This window comes from Vicia villosa, linkage group LG7 (genome assembly GCF_029867415.1).
Source record: "Vicia villosa cultivar HV-30 ecotype Madison, WI linkage group LG7, Vvil1.0, whole genome shotgun sequence".
NCBI classification, from domain to species: domain Eukaryota; kingdom Viridiplantae; phylum Streptophyta; class Magnoliopsida; order Fabales; family Fabaceae; genus Vicia; species Vicia villosa.
This window is the reverse complement of record NC_081186.1, coordinates 113,102,846-113,121,648: the sequence shown is the minus strand read 5'-3', so window position 1 is coordinate 113,121,648 and position 18,803 is coordinate 113,102,846. Positions and strand designations below refer to the sequence as shown.

Sequence of the window (18,803 nt, the reverse complement as noted above, 5' to 3'; positions counted from 1 at the left end):
CGGGGTCCAATAATGACCACCCTACCTTGTCAAACTTTTCACCAAATAATCTCATCCATTCCTCTGAAAATACTTTATCTTATTTGCAAGTGATCACCACTTATTTATCACTTTCTCCTTCTATTCCCAGCCTGTAACCTAGCCACCCTTATCCCCAAAATTTATCACCCTATGTTGACTAGAGAAAATACAAAGCTAGGTTGGTTGCTAACGGCTTTCATCAACAACGAGGCTTTGACTTCAATGAGACATTTTCCCCTGTTGTGAAACCATTAACAATCAGAGTCATCATTAGCCTAGATCTCATATACAAATGAGATATTCAATAAATAGATATCAATAACGCATTCTTAAATGGCACTCTTCAAGAATAAGTGTACATGGTTCAACCACCAGGTTTTACTCATCAAGCCCTTATGGCTTTGTATGACAAGCTCTTTGTGGGCTTAAACAGACCCCTAGGGCTTGGTATGACAAGCTTACTCAAGCTCTTCTGTAGTTTGGCTTCACTCACTCAAAGTGTGACCATTCCCTATTTGTATGCTCCAAACAAGGTATCATCCTCTATGCCCTTGTATATGTTGATGACATTCTCTTAACTGGCTCATTTGCATCATTAGTGCAGGATTTAATCAATAAACTCCACAAAGCCTTTTCTCTAAAAATTATTGGTAAAACAAAATGTTTTTTGGGCATAAAGTTCATTTCTTAGGCAAACAGATCCCTCTTACTAACACAAGCAAAATATATCGGAGATCTTCTTGAAAGAGCAAAAATGCCTAATGCTAATGGTGTGTCAACTCCCATTCTCACCACTTACAAGCTCCATAAGCATGGTGCACAAAGCTTCTCAGATCCTTATTTGTACGGATCAATCGTAGGTGCTCTCCAATATGTAACTTTAACCAGACTTGATATTGCCTATAGTGTCAACAAAGTCTGCCAGTTTATGTCAACACCCTTTGATCTTCATTGGGCTGCAGCTTGAAGAATCCTACGATATCTTAATGGTACCTTTTCTCATGGCTTGGTTTTCTCTCCATCTCCCTCAGCTCAGAAATTTTCCTTAAGAGCTTATAGTGATTCAAATTGGGCGAGTGATCCGGATGATTGCAGATCAACATCAGGATTGTGCATCTTTAATTGGTCCCATTATTGTGGCTTGGAGCTCTAAGAAACAGTCTCTTGTAGCCAGATCAAGTACGAGATCTGAATACATGGCTCTAGCTCACACTACATCCGAACTGTTATGGTTAGAATCTCTCTTAACTGAGCTAAGAATTCCATTTTACCCTCCCACTTTACTGTGTGATAACTTGAGTGCTGTCATGCTATCTCATTATCTTATTTTCCATGCCCGTACTAAACATATTGAACTCGAAATACACTTTGTAAGAGAATGTGTGGTGGCTAAGAAACTTGTCATTCAACATGTGTCTTCATTTGCTCAACTTGCTGATACACTTACAAAGCCCCTTGGTACGACAACTTTTCAAGGTTTAAGAAGCAAGCTCAAGGTGACCACATGTCAACCCCTTGATCTTGAGTGAGAGTGTTAGAGATACACTTAGTTACATAGTGTAAATAATATATAAAAGATAGATTAGAGGTTGTAAACTATGGTTAGTAGTTAGGTTTTCTGTTAAGAGTTTGTTAGTAAGTTGTTAGTGATTGAGCTAACAAACTATGTTGAAGTTATGGACTGTATATAAGGTGAATGTGTGTAGCGTGTAAATGTAATGCAGAAACTACTCAAAAATAGTTATTTGTTGATCAACCTATTTATGCATTTCTCATTTCTAATAATACTCACCTCGTCACCAACACAATATATATTTATATATTTTAATTTATATTTTTATATAAAAATGTATGTAATTCACTTTTTTTAAAATATATCTCTATTAAAAATAGCACATTTTAATAAAAGTGTTTGTTTATTTTAAAATTCAATAATTAATTTTTTGAATTCTTTTAAAAAAATATTATTAAAAACTTAAAATAATATGATTTTTTTAATTGATCGATTTATTTTTACTTTACTAGAATTGCGAGTAACATGCATAGATATGTGTACTTATATACTCGTAGGATATAAATATGAATACAAACATTAATATCCACACGGCTATAGACCTGAATACGTAGATTTTTTTTCAAACCGTGGATATGAAAATAAATAGGCTTAAATGCACTTTTGGTCCATGTAAGTTAGCAAGTTTTTTATTTTCGTCCGTGTAAGTTTTTTTTTGTCTAAGTCCTTATATCTTACTTTTTACTTGCAGTTTAGTCCCTAAAGTCAAAATCCGTGGGAAAATCTGTAGGTTTCCTGCAGATTTTGATTTTATGGACTAAAACGAACGCGAAAGTGAAATATAAGGACTCAGACAAAAAAAAACTTATAAAGACAAAAATTAAAAACTCGCTAACTTACTGCATGCCAAATAAATATTATAGTACATTTCTCAAATCATATAGTGTGTCTTCCTTATATTCCTTATATTGAGATTATACTAATAAACTATAACTGTTAATCTCAACTACTATATAGTACATTGATAGTTACCTATGTTGGATATAAAAATAGGTATGTTGTTGATGTCAGCCAAGAGGAAGGTTTTGGACCACAATCAATCCAAGAATGATACGATTTTTCTACCAAATAAAAAAGTGGTCCAATGACAACAACTGTGGTCCTCTTGTGATGCAATTTCCCTATCGGATAAAGCTGTCCAATTAATCATCTTTCAAGGTTATATATATAGCCATGGATGTTGACTTGAAGACATAAAATTAGGATCAAGTTTGCACAAGGTCTACCCACAAGGGTACAAAACTCTTCCATGAATAGTACTATTTTGCATTGCCTTTTCATGATGATCAAAATAATAAATTGAGAAGTTAATGAACTACTTGTTGAGGGAGTAAATTCTCTATTGCATATTTGCATGTGATATTATAGGATAAGGTGGACCAAATGTTCCTTTTGGCTCATGTCTTAATGATCATGAGAGTCCATTGGACCATTGGCAAAGTTATGTCCAATTTGTGGACCTTTGATCTCTAATTTAATTCAGGGTCGTTTTTTTAGGACGTGTAAAACGGACTACCGCGCACAAGATTTAAAGTTTATCACACTTAAATCGTATATAACTAAAATTTTATGCAATATTTGTTACAATTAAACTATGTCTCAATAAAATTACTATTTATTTTTTCACGGTTAAACTATGACTAATTTATGCAAAGTCATCGAAAACCTAATACGACATCGGTATATTGACTAAGACAATGTAAAATGTATCCAAAACTTCACACATGATATTTTTGTCATAATTGTATGAAAAAACAACCAATTCAAAACCCTTTGTGATCTTTATAGTGTAGCATAGATTAGCTTATCATGATAGAAAGCAAAATGACATTCAAAATTGAATATCATAACTTTTGGCTTTTCTTTTTCCCTTTCTCTTTCGGCTCCTTGTTGGCCTAATGACATCTATATGCTTGTATGCAATGCAATCTAGGAAGGACAGACACTTATAAAAAGTTTGCAGTCATAAAAAATCACAAACAAAAATATAATTAATTTCATAAACTTTATCAAATAAATATAAATTATGAGTTACATTATAAACTTATTTTTCACTAAATAAATGAAAAAGATTAATTAAAACTAAAAAAAAGTAGTAATAAATAGTAAATGATTGAATAAGAGAAAGTAACTGATTTCAATTGGGGGGACAAAGATATACCTACAAATAGGATTTGTGGAATGAGTACATAATGACAATGGACCCATCTATGAAAAGAAGTAGTAACCAACTGCTATAAATTTGGTAGTAACTCTTAGCAACACAAACTCACCTTTGTGAGAGAGGAGACAAAAAGAGAAATGGTGGAAAAGTGGAAGAAAGGTGTTTTGGTAGGGAAAAAGGGAGGAACTTGTACTACTCCATCACCTACATGGAGATTTGAACCTCCATCTCAACAAAATAATGTTGTTTTAACTTCAAATGTTTCTGCTAGAAACCTTTGTGCCAATCTCTGGCATATTCAACATGGTGGCAGCATTCTCCGGTGGAGCCGTCTACGCCGCAAAAACACCTCCTCTGACCAGGTTTAACCTTAGTTTATGTCATGTCTTTTATGTTTAACCTTTGTTAATTGTTTGTTTTGCATTAATATATGGCCTGAACATATGTGTTTATAAGTGGAGACAATCTTCGCCTACAAGCCGATTTTTATGAGTTAGGCCAAACCAAATTTCTTAATAGAATGCGAAATGATGCATATGTTATTTGCTTGCTTTAATCAGGCGGTGCTGTATAGCCGTGCAATGTCCGCGCGGTTACTTAATGTACTAAACAGAATATGGAGTCTTGAAGAGCAACAAGCATCAAATATATCAGTGGTGAAAGCCTTAAAAATGGAACTAGGTCGCTCTCGAAAACGGATGAAGGAGTTAGTACGGGAGAACGAAATGAACACGCGCGAAATGGAGAGGTTAATGAAGAAAATGGCGATGGAAAAGTTTGTTAGAAAGAATAAAGAACGCGATAGAATTAAAGCGGCTGTACAATCGATTCATGAAGAGCTTAAAGATGAGAGAGCGTTGCGAAAGCACTCTGAAAGCTTGCAATGGAAGTTAGCTAGGGAGCTTTCTGAAGTGAAGTCTTTGTTCTCTGGTTGTTTGAGAAATCTTGAGCGAGAGAGAAATGCGCGGGTTCTATTGGAGAATTTGTGTGGCGAGTTTGCCAAAGGAATAAAAAGTTATGAACAAGAAGTACGTTGTCTAAGGCGCGATTCTGAATATGTTGAAGTTAAAGAGAATAGTGTTGATCGGTTAGTACTTCGTATTTCAGAAGCTTGGCTTGACGAGCGCACGCAAATGAGGCTAGCACAATCTGGCAGTGATCTCATAGAGAGATTTTCAATTGTGGACAGGTTAGGTTTTGATATAGAAACGTTTCTTCATGCAAAACGTTGCGTGGATTTTAGAAAATACGGTTACTCCTCGCCCAAGGAGCTCAAGGAAATTCATTCTATGGAGTCCTTTCCACTGCAAGATGCTGCAAGTGGACCTCAAAATATGGATCAGGAAGATTCCGTTGGTAGTGACTGGTTTGAACCGAAAGAGATCATTATCGTTGAAGGACTCAGAAAACTCGGCTCCAGATCACGAAGAAACAATGCTACTGAGCTCTATCGAGAAAATAAAGGAAGAAAAAGTTTAATTAGGAAAGAGGTTATGTCAAAGGCAATCACTGAGGAGAGGAACATGTCATGTAATGATAATAATAAGAGTTGCTTGGTGGAGAAGAAATCAAGTGAAATGAAAGAAGGCAACATAAAACTGTGGAAATCGAAGTTGATTGCTTCCGGTTTTGGCGAAACCGAGTCTTCAACCAAATTGCCAAAGGGAGTAAAGGAAAACACATTGATGGCAAAACTACTTGAAGCAAGACTAGAGAGACAGAGAAGTAGGTCTAAAGGTGGAAAAAGCACTTCTTGATTAATTAGAAAACACTAAGATCTTTCATCAAATTTTTGTAAAACCATCTTCTACACATGAATCTTTTGCTATTTGTATATTATGAGATTGATGATCAGAATTGGTATCATTCAAAATAGCTATAATCACAAACTTTATTCTTTTCGATTATACATAAACGTAAGAAGTAATGAAAAATATAAGGGACAACTTAGAACACAATACATAATTCAAAATATCATCAACCGCAATGAAGTATGAAGAAGTTCAAATTTTAAAGCTTTGAAACTTCGACAGGGTGAACTATGACAATATAATTATAGGCATCAAGAGTGAGAAAATCATCAAGTGTTGGTGAAGTGCATTGCCTAGTGAAGATCTTGCAAGCATCCTTATACATTCCTTTCTCGAACTTATCTTTTCCAACCTCTTTTTCAATCCTAACCATCTCTTCTTCAACGACTCTACCAAAAAGTTCTTTGCTCACTTTCACTCCGAGTCCATCGCCATCAAGTTCGGCTCCATACTTAAGCCACTGCCAATTCTGAACCCTACTAATCTCAGCAGTCGCGGCATCTTCCATGAGATTGTAAAGAGGCACAGAGCCTGATCCGGTTAGCCATGCTGCCACATACTGAATTCCAACCCTTGTATTCAACCGTAAACCTTCCATCGTTCGGACTCCTCTAGGTATCTGCAAGAGATCTTCTTCGGTTAATTTTGCAGCGTCCTCGTGTTTCATTGTTGCTATCTGATTAGGTGCATTTCCCATGTTTTTGGTGAAAATCTCCATACATGATGGAATTAGACCAGGGTGTGCAGCCCATGTTCCATCATGACCTGCCTTCACTTCCCTAAGTTTATCTTTTCTAACCAATTCTAGTGCCGCCTCATTAGCCACCGGATCGTCTTTAATCGGAATTTGAGCAGCCTGTTGAATACATTGAATTAAGAAACATTATGTACAAAATCTACACACAAATATGTCTTAATTTGATAAGATTTCTATTTATAATTTGGTTTTTGTACGATGTAATTGCACACAGTCAGCCACATCTGTATCGTCCATATTACATACCATTCCTCCCATGGCGTGTACGCCGCGCCTATGACATGTCCTGATAAGAAGTTCCGAATAGCTCTTCATGAAGTGTTGAGTCATGCCAACTTGGACCCGATCGGGTAGCAACCGGTCTGAATGAGCTTGGAAAGTCTTAACATAACTGAAAATGTAATCCCAACGCCCGCAGTTCAGACCAACAGAGTGATCTCTGAGCTCATACAGAATTTCATCCATTTGAAACACTGCAGGAAGTGTTTCAATCAGAACAGTTGCTCTGATGCTTCCTCTTTCAATTCCCGCCATCTTCTCCGCCTTTTCAAACACTTTGTTCCATATCTTAGCTTCTCTGTCAATCAAATCACACTTAGTTATAAAACCAATTTCTATAAAAGCATGAAACTTGTTCAACAAGTTAACCATTTTATCTTTGGTTTTTGGCTCATAAGTTATTATATTACCTTGAATGCTCCATTTTGGGAAGGTAAAAGAAAGGGCCAAAACCACCACCTTGAGTACGCCGGAAAGTTGAGTGATTATGGTATAAGTATAGACCAAAATCAACAAGACAACCAGTTGCAGGTTCACCGTCAATCAGAATATGAGCTTCAGGTAAGTGCCAACCTCTCGTTCGCACAAAAAGCTTTGCTATCTCATCATTCAGTTTATAAACTTTGTTTCTACCTTTGTCATGGAATGTTATGGTCCCATCCACAGCATCCTTCAAGTTCACTTGCCCTCTCATAAGATTCTCCCAGCTCGGTGACAGCGCATCCTCAAAATCAGCCTAAAAATATCAAAACAAAATAAGTAAGTATCTCAAAATAGTCAGACGGATCGATTGTCAGGAGCCTATGGCTTAGCTTACTTCAGGCTCAAGTCAGGTTAGACTTTTTAAATATAATAATAGTCCTCGAACTATTAGTCATCATAAAACATTTGTAAAAGAAAAAAACACGCGCGTGTGCATTATGCATGTTATAGTACTAACCATAAAGACTTTAGCTCCCGAGTTAAGAGCATTGATGATCATTTTTCTCTCGACCGGACCAGTGATCTCAACTTTCCTATCAGAAACAACTGATGGAACAGGTGCACACATCCATTCACCTTCTCTTATGCATCTAGTTGCTGGATCAAAACCTGGTAGAGCTCCTTCATTGTATCTTCTCTTTACTTCTTTTCTGCACTCTAGTGCATATTCAATATGGCTTCTGAACTCACGATGTAAATCAGCAACAAATTTCAAAGCATCTTTAGTGAGGATTTTTGCAAACTCCGCATCGAATCTTCCAAGAACTTCAACTCCTTCTGGTACATAGTAGTTAGAGTTGGTTTGGTTCTCTTTTGTTGTTGAATGGCCATAGTTTCCGTGGTCCATATTTGCAATAGCAATTGTTTGAGTGAAAATGGAATGAGTTGAGGCAAAAGATTGATACAAGTATATATAGAAAAAGTTGGATGCTACAATACAGCATTTAGATATGGGTGGATCGGTATGGATGATATGATTATGAAGAAGATGGATGAGTTTGCGAGAGAAAGAGAATGGAATGAGACAAGAAAATGAGTATACATGAAGGATAAAAGGTGGCTATATTGAAATATGTGCCCTCCTAGGGAGGTGCACTTAGTCATATGATAATTTTTTCTATAGATAAACTAAGCGGTAGTAGTCGTTACAAACTCTGATCGACAATTGGGATTGAAACTTTAATGTTGACGTATAACTTAACAATATCAGCATTTTTGTGTTGGCTGCATTTAGAGTTGTTAAATAATATAACATTTTAATTTTTAAAAAGTGTGTCACTACCAATGAAACCAATACAAAAATTTAAAAAGAAATTATATTATATTTAAATTATAAATATCATCAAAAACTATTCATTGATGTTGTTTCAATGTTGTTTTGAGTCAAGGCCACAAAACAACTCAACATCTTTATAATGTTGCCTTTGAATCCAATCTCAACTCTCACGAAAACCCCTCTCACTCCTCTTTCACGATGATTCTATTACAATTATCTTGGTGTTTTGTTTTCGAAATAAAAATTTCTCTATGTGCTTAACATCAAGAAACTCTATGTTCAAGTTCTATGTTTTTTTATATAACATCAAGAGTTTAATGGTTAATGCTTTGTTTTATTTTTTACGGGAAAAAAATTAATTCATATCATTAATAAAAAAAATGTTGAATACATGCTGCATGGACAATTTCATTACTTTGTCTCATAACTAATTTAACATGGGAATTCATAAAATAACAAGCTAGTAAGCGTTTACTTTCCTTGATAATTCGTCAAATTCTGACAAATTTAATTGTTAGCTATTCACATTATCCGCTAAGCTTTTAGAGTTAACCTCAAAGTCCACTTCATCCAAAGATCAAGTATAGGTCTCTAGGTTATGTTATCATAGGAAAAAAATTGTTTAAGAGAACCCCTGAAGGTATCTTGCTTAAATATCTCAGAACATGAATCATATTTAGCAACATCTGAGGTCCATAGTGGTTCATCTGGCGCCTATCAAGCTGGTCATAAGATGAAGTGGTTATTATTTCGACAAGGTGTTTATTGGCCTACAATGCTAAAGGATTGTATCGAATTCACTAAAGGAAGCCAAGAGTGTCAAATACAATGCAGGCATTCAACATGTTCCTGCAGGCGAATTGCATGAAATTATAAAGCCATGGCCATTCAGAGGTTGGACTTTCGATCAGGTTGGGGAGATTCGACCAACATTGTCTAAAAATCAGAAATACATCATAGTGGGTATTGACTATTTTGCTAAATGGATAGAAGCAATACCTTTAGTCAATGTCAGCCAAGAGGCAGTAATAGACTTTATCCAAAAGCACATCATTTATAGATTTGCAATTCCAAAGACCATTGCAACTGATCAAGGATCGGTGTTTATTGGTCGAAAGATGCAAGAGTTTGCTTCTGAGGTAGGGATTAAGTTGTTAACATCCACACCTTACTATGCCCAAGCAAATGTTCAAGTCGAGGCAGCCAATAAAATCATAATTGGTCTGATCAAAAAGTATGTAGGAAAAAACCAAAGAATTGACGTAAAAATTTGGACCAAGTCTTATGGGCATGTTGAACTTCCCCTAAAGAGGCAACGAGCTCTACTCCTTTTCGACTAATTTATGGACATGATGTTATTTTAACTGTGGAAATATATCTATAATTGACTATGATTCATAGACAATATGAGATATCATCTAAACATTATTAAGATATGATGTTAGATGAGTCAGTCGATTTAGATGAAGAAAGGCTATTTGTGTTAAATATTTTGATAAGGCCAAAAGAATGAGTAGGCAAAGCCTATAACAAGAAGGTTAAAGTTAAAACATTCGCGACAGAAGAGTGTGTGTGGAAGGTTATTTTGCCTGCAAATGGTCCCCCCCCCCCCCTAATTGGGCAGGCTTGTTTCAAATCATTCAAGTATTCTCAAATAATGCTTACGAGATCGAAGAATTATCACCTGACCATCGAATCTTGAGAGTAAATGGCAAATATCTAAAACCATACATGTTTATGCTGCAAGAGATTCTAATTTTAACAGAACAAAATAGTAAGCGCATTGCACCAAAATGGTGTTCAATGTAATGCTAAAACGAAAAATTATTACAAAATATCATAAAATAGACTAGAAATTGAAACTCATTTAAGTAGAAAATTTAAATTTGAACTCTTCAAGACGTTCCTTTGATCCTTCATCTACTTCATCCTTCAATCAGAGAGTAGCCTTAGCATGTTGAACTCCGTTGTCGTCCGACTTCTTGATTGATTGCTTCCATGGTAGGAAGTGATTCAGTGATGCTGAGCTCGACTTTTTGTTGCTCTAGATTTGCAATATTCATGTTTAATTCAGTTATCTAGGCACAATAGTTAGAGATCTAATTATCAAAAGATTCCACCTTATCCTTGTTTGTTTGGAGCCGAGTTTCCATTTCATTGACTTGTTTTTCAAAGGTCTCACTTAAATCCCATTGTGTAGTCATTTCCCCTTTCGTCTATTGGAGTAGGGCGTCGTAAGTCTTTTTGATTTGAATATCCCGACATATATGGTTGAAAAGGGCTTAGAAGTCAACGATAAATTGAACAAAAGAATCTGGAATCCTTTATTTATTGATCGCTTGCAGGAGTGCTTGAATTTCAGTCCCAAACTTAGCATCCTCTTCAATGGCTTTGTAAAGAGCGACATCAAAGATATTTGCCTTGATTTGTTGGATCATAAGGTTTACAGATATTTCAAATACGTCAGCTACTAAAACATTGTAGGAATTTGAAGAATTGGTTCTAATCGACAATCTGCAGATTTTTTGGAGGTGCCTTAAGGCTTCTGCCAGATTCTTTTTCTTGATGGCCATAATTTCTTCTTGTCTAAGGGAAGTGTTGGAAGAAGTATCTTAAATCATAGGGTCAATTTATATTTATTTTCCTCGTCAATTTGGTTTTGCTCCATTTTTTGTGGGTCACTTTAGACAACAGGTTTCCATTTTTCCTCCATCTTGGATGTTTCTTGGTCCATCTTATCGAAAATTTCCTTCGTTGTTGATATAGCGAATGCCAAAGGATTTTTTCCAGTGTCTCTTGCGAGAGTTAAAGTAGAAGCTTCCATGGTTGTGTTTCTGAGGGAAGTTTGAAGCAAAAAAGAAAAGGTTTTTGTGCGTTTGAACGAGTAGATGTTATTTTTGTGAAGCGCGAGTGAAGAGGTTTAAAGAAAATATTGAAATGGGTATTTATATAAGTGTTTGCCTTCAAAATGATGGACAATTGGCGAACATGTGTCAAGCCAAAACCAGTTTGTTTTCCCAAGTAATAGAAGAGTTATTGGGGTGTTTTAATTTTGACAAACTCACAATCTCCTAGAAATAGGAAGCAATGATGAGATTTTTTGCAAAAATCCATTGGAAGTGACAATTTACATAAAGGTGTAATGATGAAATTGAAGTAATCATAACTCTTTGAGCAGTGTCAAAAATGGTTCAAAAAATGCCACTCTCTCCTTTTCGATGAATGGTTAGTCGAAAATGGCATTTTTGGGGGGCAATTTGTTACCTTAGAGTTCTGACACAAGTGTTAGATTTGAAGAGTAGAAAAAAAACTTGAAAATGGTTGACTTAAGATTTGTCTTCAATTTAAATGGTTAGTCTCGACCATAAGACCTAACAACTTTGGTAATTTGTCTTGTCTAAAGGAGATGTTAACCCTGGTCGAACCATCCTTAGTTTAAAGACCATAAGGATACGTAAGTTTTAGGCTTAATGAAGTTTAGAGTTTTTAGCGTAACATTATTAACTGAAGCATGGTCGAACAAGGCTAAAACGAATAAATCAAACGGTTATTCGAGAATACGTGTAAAGCTTGTAGAGAAGAATGTTGCATAGAATTGGGAACTTGGCAACATCTACTGAGTCAACTGTTGTAGATAATTACATTAGGACTAGTATATAAGCAATATTTGTCTATAGTTTTAAGGATCCGCAAATTCACACAAATTCTACAACTCAAAGTATCCAATTGTGAGAGAGAAAAGAGTGATATGAAAATGTATGTACTTACGTTCCATTTATGAATTTAGTTTCTTTTTCTTTTCTTTATTAATTACTGCATTAAATTTCTTCAGTCTTTTTATTTTAATTTTAACGTCAAATGTTTTCAAACTTATAGTTTTTTTACACAATCTGTCATGGGATCTTTCCGAGTTTAATTTCTTAAGTAAAATCAAACTTGTCTTTGTTTACTAAATTTCCCAATAAATAGTATGTAAAATGTATGTGATATCGAACAAATCAGCCAACGTGAACATGTAGATAAACAAAATGGTTGCAGTGACACTGAGTATCATGGATTAACTTGTAAGGTTCTTTACACACAACATGAATATACCTTTATGAGACATTTAGAAACAGCAGTATATAAACTGTGAATAAATGACAAGGAGTTATCAAATAAGATGAACTCTTTTGATGTATATGCAGTATCTGCATATTTAGTATCCATCAACTTCAATGAACCAAGACGATAATTATTTAGTATGAATAAACAAACAGATGATGTTAAACATGCCAAACAAAACAAAATGTTAACTGCACTTGACGAGCAAATTTATTGATGAGAAGCTTTTCCACAAAACTGTTTTGCACTTGATTTGGCCGATTGATGCTCATTATCGTAAACAACGTTAAATGAAAATACTATTGTAATCTCAATCAAGAGTCAAAACCATAACTACTGATCGAAAAACTTTAGCAATGTAAGGTATTGTAACACCCCAATTCTACCCCAATAATTATTAAGAAAATCAGAGTTATAAAGTTATTTTTGATAAACAATTGGAGTATTACGACACAACTTAACAATAATATCATGCTATCATAGATACATAACACAAATATTTGGATGAACTAAAACCACATGAATTCACTTTATTAACATTAAGCAACGGAACTACATTAGTCAACTTTGATGACATAACATCTTTTCAACGTAAAACCATATTAACATCAACAATTACTCTTCATGTATCAACCTAGTTATTCAACAATAAAACCAAACAACTAAACAACTAGCGTTCATCCCCCCGAGTGTTACGTATCGGAGCAAAACCCTCTTGACTTGTTATAGCGCAACATGAAGACTTCATAAATTAACTTCAAACTTCCACAACTATACTTGAGTACCTGCCCATTTCTCATGGTAAGGGAAATATCAGCAGAAGGGTGAGAATTCAAATCATACTAAGTAAACATAATATAGGAAATGTAATACACAACAATAATACATTCCAAGAATTCATCATTCTTCACGTAAACATACATCATATACAATATATCAAGATTCACATGTTCATCCCATCCGACAAAGCTCCACAAATCCAAGTAATCAAACATAATTACCAAACAATGTACATAATCATATTTCACCAACATATAGGTTCTAAGTACATGACCCTTCTAACACATTCACAAGTAAAAATTGTATATAATTATAATCATATTTCAAGTATACAAGTATTCACATCTCTCATCACATGTATTCATCATCAACCAACATGGTTCACATATTCCACATATACACATATATCATTATTACATATATATTCACATTCTCATCATGTATGTTTTCAATCACATATATCACATCCACAACACATCAACAATTCATATCAAATGAATTCAACTTCGCAATATGCATTCACACGTCATAGCAATCACTTCATCTTCACAATGACTCGAATGCAACTCAATACTATGCATATACATGTGGTACCATTGGAGTAAAACTCATGTCTCAAACATTTGCCATTAAGGTCGTCTCAAACATTTGCCACTTGGGCCGTCTCAAACAATGCAATGGATGCGAATCAAATGATGCACATCCAAAAATACAACATAAACAACACGTCACAACATCACCTAAACAATATCAACTTAATGCCAAGGTTCTGTGGCAATAACCATATCATTACTATGATAGTAACTTATCACATATCAATCACATCTTTACGATATTCAACTATACACAAATATTCACGTCACAAAATCAAATACAATACAACTTATCAATATTGACCATAGGGTCTACAACAATAACAACAATTCATCATATTAACAAGAAACATCATAGTACACAATCAAGTAACGACATGGCACTGTTAATTCAACTTCCTAATGAAAGCATACATGTCATGAATATCATATCCAATAACATATCCACTAATGCTATCCACAATTCATCAATCCGCAAAGCACACAAATATAATTACAGGTTATCCACAATTCATCACATAACATGTATTGCACCGTTATTCACCAATTCACAAAACACATAAGGAAATCACAAGTTATTCCCACAACAACATCATAAACAATTCGTCAAATGCTAACATACTCTATCCTATCATATAGATAATTACATTAGCTTCCTAACGCTTCGAACGACACATAAAACAGAGTTACGGATCAAAAGATACAACAAATAGAAGTTTCAAAAAGTTTTCAATACCAGAGTTCGCTTAGCGGACTCAAACGCGCTTCTCAGAACTAAATCCAGACACCTTCAGTTTTTGCGTCTCCTCTTAGTGAACCAGATCCACTTAACGAGCTCGCGAATTTCCAAATTTTGTTCCCAGGGGTCGCTTAGCGGACCAGGGGCCGCTTGGTGGACGCGCGATTATGCAGAAAAACAACAGCGGTAACAGACCTGCGTAACCATACTCCCACCACTCAAAACCATTCTCAAACAGCAATTTAAGTCACATATAACCAGCATTGAACATCCACTAACAACAATCATCATCAAAAACATGTTTATAACACAATTTCATGGAAATCTATCATAAACCCTAACAATTTCAGTTCACACATTCATGGATAACAAACATACAATCAATCCCCAAATCCTAATTCATGAAATCACTAACCCAAACAACATTACCCAATTATATCTACTTAGAATAACTTAGATTCACACCCTTACCTTGAATCTCTAGTCCACCTTCTTCAAGAATCTACTTCACTATTCTCTTTCTCTTCTTTCTCTTCTTTCTCTTCTTTCTTCTATTCCTCTCTCTTTCTCCTCTTTTCTCAAATGAAAGTTATGAAATAATTCTCTAAAACCCTAACTCTCTTACTATTCCTCTTTTCTTAATTGGGCTTAATCCACAACCTTTCTAGCATCATAATTATAACACTTAGGCCCAATTAGTTATATCTCCCCAATAACTCAATTAACCCAAATAGCACAATTACATACATAATCAAATATTCAAATAATTATTATATCACATAATAACTAAATAAATAGATAATTATTAAAAACACCAAATAATATAATTACTAATATAATTAATAAAAATACTAATACAATCGGGATGTTACAGGTATCATGTATTAAATTAGTATAAATGTTATGAAGGACCTTTCTAGTACTCTCATATCCTTCAATTTCTTATCAAGTAAGTTTGAATCTATTTTGACATATTCTGCGACTATGATCCAAATCAACTGTGTTGAAGCAAGCATAGCGGCAAGCAACAAAATATTTGGAAATATTTATCCGGGAATGATTGTCTCCGCAAAGAATGGTGTAGAATTCCATTCGACGGTTTCTATGGTTTTGAACTCAGGTTTGAATGAGAAAAAGTATAAAAACGGAAAAGAAAATATGAACATAAAAAAATCATTCTTCGAAAAGATAAGATTTTTCAAGCATTACATATAATCTACTTCTCACAAACTTAAACTTATCGACCAGTTATACTCAACCTACGATACTCGTCTATGTCATCACGTATCTCTCACATCAGTGTCCATCTCTGGAGCACCTAAGAGATCAACTCACAACCAAGGTTATCTCTAACCCAAAGTCGCAAGAACATCGGTATTCTTGCATCAACAATCCCTTGCGTGCCACTTAAACACAAAAGCATTAAGGACATATACACAAGTGATTGTTAGCTCTAAATCTATCTCTAGAGTTCAGAAACTAACAGATAATCATCCTAGATAAGAATTCAAGAAATTTATCTCTAAAGCAACCCAAATCCTGAGCACAGAGCAAAAATCTAGGACAATAATCAACACAGATTTATAAAGCAAGTTTTATATAACGCCATGGGCGACAAATATACATAAGTTCAAAGTAAATACATACACAAAATCCAACTATAAGAGAAAACACAAAGAGGAAGAGAAATGAACTGAAAATCTCCCGGTTTGTCAGCTCCGTTCAACGATCAATCCACATCCAATCATCTAAATATAAGCTCTATAATTGTTTTCTAACCTAATCTAACCTAAAAATTAGAGTGATGAAGTTTGAGAGCAAAATCCCCAAAACCCCATTACCTAAAATGTTACAAATAAAAGAATATAAAGAAAATTTTCCGCAGGCTCGCTCAGCGAACTGTCAATAAATATCTGGTATAGTGGACCTAGCTAAGCGAGCTAAGTTGGCTAAGCGAGCTACTGGCTACACGAGCTCAGAAATTTTTGCTTCTTTGTTTTGTGTTTATGCAAGTGCGATTCAACTTGGCTAAGCGAGCTTCAGCATAATTTTCATTTTATTGCTCAAAAATTGAAAAATCGAAGTTGTACCTTCGACACTTTATTCCCCGTGGCTCCGATATGCATCAATACCTATAAAAGAAAGGAAAAATTATCAAACGGTACATAAAACGAATCAAAACACAACTATACTAATATTTACACAAAAGTTAGGATTTTATTACAAAAACCAAAAGAATATAATCGATAAGTGCCACAAATATATACTCAAAATAACGACATTTTGGCACTTATCAAGCTATCAAACATGAATATCAGCAATAACTCAATTTCTTTACCTGAAATAAAAGTGTTTAGGCAAAACAATAATTTGTATTACCTTCTCATCAATCATTTCAAAAATCTCGACATGGCGTGGTAAAAGTTTCTCAATAAAGTTCATGCTCCATTTTTCTAATGCCTCTAAAAGAATAATATGGTTTGTGTATGTGAGGATCACAGTGGCGAATAATACATATTTCATCAACAAACTCAGATGAAATATACAAATGCGAAGTTGAGAAAGGGAGAAAATACAAATGCAAAGTTGAGAGAAAGAGAAATGTTGGTTCCCAAAATTTCAAAACCTAAATAAATCAAATAAAAGAGAATAAGTTAATAATAAAACCTAAATTGAAAAAGTCACACATAAACCATTTCGAATCCGACCACCACCACACTTGTCGCCGAAAACGTGTTACCGCCACCAGTGATCTACCACTGTTAAACTGTCCACCGCTGTAAATGCATCGGAGATTTGTAGATTTAAGCAAAGAAGGATAAAAGTAACATCATTGTTGAAGAAAAGGAAGAGAGAAGAAACAAGAAGAAGCGAGAGAGGCAGCAAAAGAGAGAATAAATTATAGGAAGAGATAATAGATGAAGAGGAAGAGAGATGAAATAATAAGAGGGAGAGAATATGAGAGAGAGAGAGAGAGGGAGAGAGAGAGAGAGAGAGAGAGAGAGAGAGAGAGAGAGAGAGAGAGAGAGAGAGAGAGAGAGAGAGAGAGAGAGAGAGAGAGAGAGAGAGAGAGAGAGAGAGAGAGAGAGAGATTTTGCATTTGGGAGGAAGCAGATTTTTTTAATTGCATTTGACATTGGAAAATAGAAAAAGTTGTAGAATTAAAAAATGGGTAGTTTGTTTTTAATCAATCAATGTAAATAGTGGATATCATAGGCAAAAGCAAATTATTTTTTTCAAAATGATTTGGTTGCAAAAAAATAATTTTTGGACCCAAATTGCCCCCAAATCAACGAGGTGGCAGAAAAAGAGATAAGGGCATAAATGTGTTTTCCACAACACCTTATTTTCTTATATTATAGATTGATCGGATCCCCTCTCTTATTTGGAAAACTTTGACCCCTTTAAAAGTTATGGTTTTATCCTATCACTTATTCAGAGATATAATTCATATTAGTGTTAATCTTTTTAGGCGTAAGGTGGTTGTGGACTTGTTGATCTGAATGCCATCGAATGTGTCTTGTGTTAGGGCGATACTGAGTCTTTTAGTCATCTTTTTATCTCTTGCAACATCCAATATTTCATTTGGTGCAGTGTCTTTAGTTGACTTGGTTTTTAGGTGACTAGATTGGAAGTTAATTTTGCATGGGGTATAAGGTTAATCTTAGAAGTTCTAAGGTCATTTAGGTCTACGTCTAAAATTAGGCCGAGCTTATCTTTAGTTTGACATTATATGGCTTGAGTCATATGGAAACCCCACGACAAATTCCCTTTTAAGGATTGATATCAACTGGACAAAGTGATTCTTTAGTCTTTGAAATGATTTCTTACTAAAACCTCTTGCATTTCCCGCACCATCTTAGAGCAGAAAGTGAATTCCATTTTGTGCATGCACCAAATTTTGAGAGATCAATGTCTCTAATTTTAGTGGTGGTGTTTTTGTTCTTCTTTTAAAAAGGCTTGTTGGCGTTCTCTCCTCTTTCCTTGAACACACAGTTTATTGATGTCATGAACTCTGTATTTTTTAATTTTTTTTTATATATTTGAATTTTGGGTTAAATATGTCAGGGGTCCCTGTAAATATGCGACCCTGCAATTTTAGTCCCTGTAAAAAATTTCTTCAATGAATGATCCTCATAAACTTTTTCGTTCCCAATAATGGTCCCTCCTGTTAGTTTTCACTAACGAAGGCTGACGTGGCACGCCACGTGGAAGACAGCTTG

General features: G+C 34.8%; 2 protein-coding genes across 2 annotated transcripts; one reads left to right on the top strand and one right to left on the bottom strand.

Annotated features, from left to right (window-relative positions):
• The first annotated feature begins 3,806 nt into the window (after window positions 1-3,806).
• Window positions 3,807-5,664, top strand: LOC131616582 (uncharacterized protein At5g41620-like). Its single transcript, XM_058887948.1, has 2 exons — window positions 3,807-4,120; window positions 4,319-5,664. The coding sequence occupies exons 1-2, from the start codon at window positions 3,896-3,898 to the stop codon at window positions 5,513-5,515; spliced, it is 1,422 nt and encodes a 473-aa protein (XP_058743931.1). The 5' UTR covers window positions 3,807-3,895; the 3' UTR covers window positions 5,516-5,664.
• On the bottom strand, window positions 5,632-8,085 carry LOC131616580 (malate synthase, glyoxysomal-like). Its single transcript, XM_058887947.1, has 4 exons — window positions 7,546-8,085; window positions 7,016-7,341; window positions 6,573-6,903; window positions 5,632-6,425 (listed from the first exon to the last, which is right to left on the bottom strand). Exons 1-4 carry the CDS (start codon window positions 7,933-7,935, stop codon window positions 5,769-5,771), a joined length of 1,704 nt encoding a protein of 567 aa, XP_058743930.1. The 5' UTR covers window positions 7,936-8,085; the 3' UTR covers window positions 5,632-5,768.
• Between the last annotated feature and the right edge of the window lie 10,718 nt (window positions 8,086-18,803).

Bases quoted from the DNA above. Each gene is read 5' to 3' on its own strand.
- LOC131616582 (XM_058887948.1), top strand. From the start codon at position 3,896: ATGGTGGAAAAGTGGAAGAAAGGTGTTTTGGTAGGGAAAAAGGGAGGA. The intron at 4,121-4,318 runs GTTTAACCTTAG...TGCTTTAATCAG, and splicing joins AAAACACCTCCTCTGACCAG to GCGGTGCTGTATAGCCGTGC.
- LOC131616580 (XM_058887947.1), bottom strand. From the start codon at position 7,935: ATGGACCACGGAAACTATGGCCATTCAACAACAAAAGAGAACCAAACC. The intron at 6,904-7,015 runs GTAATATAATAA...TTTGATTGACAG, and splicing joins CCCAAAATGGAGCATTCAAG to AGAAGCTAAGATATGGAACA. The intron at 6,426-6,572 runs GTATGTAATATG...TGTATTCAACAG, and splicing joins TACACGCCATGGGAGGAATG to GCTGCTCAAATTCCGATTAA.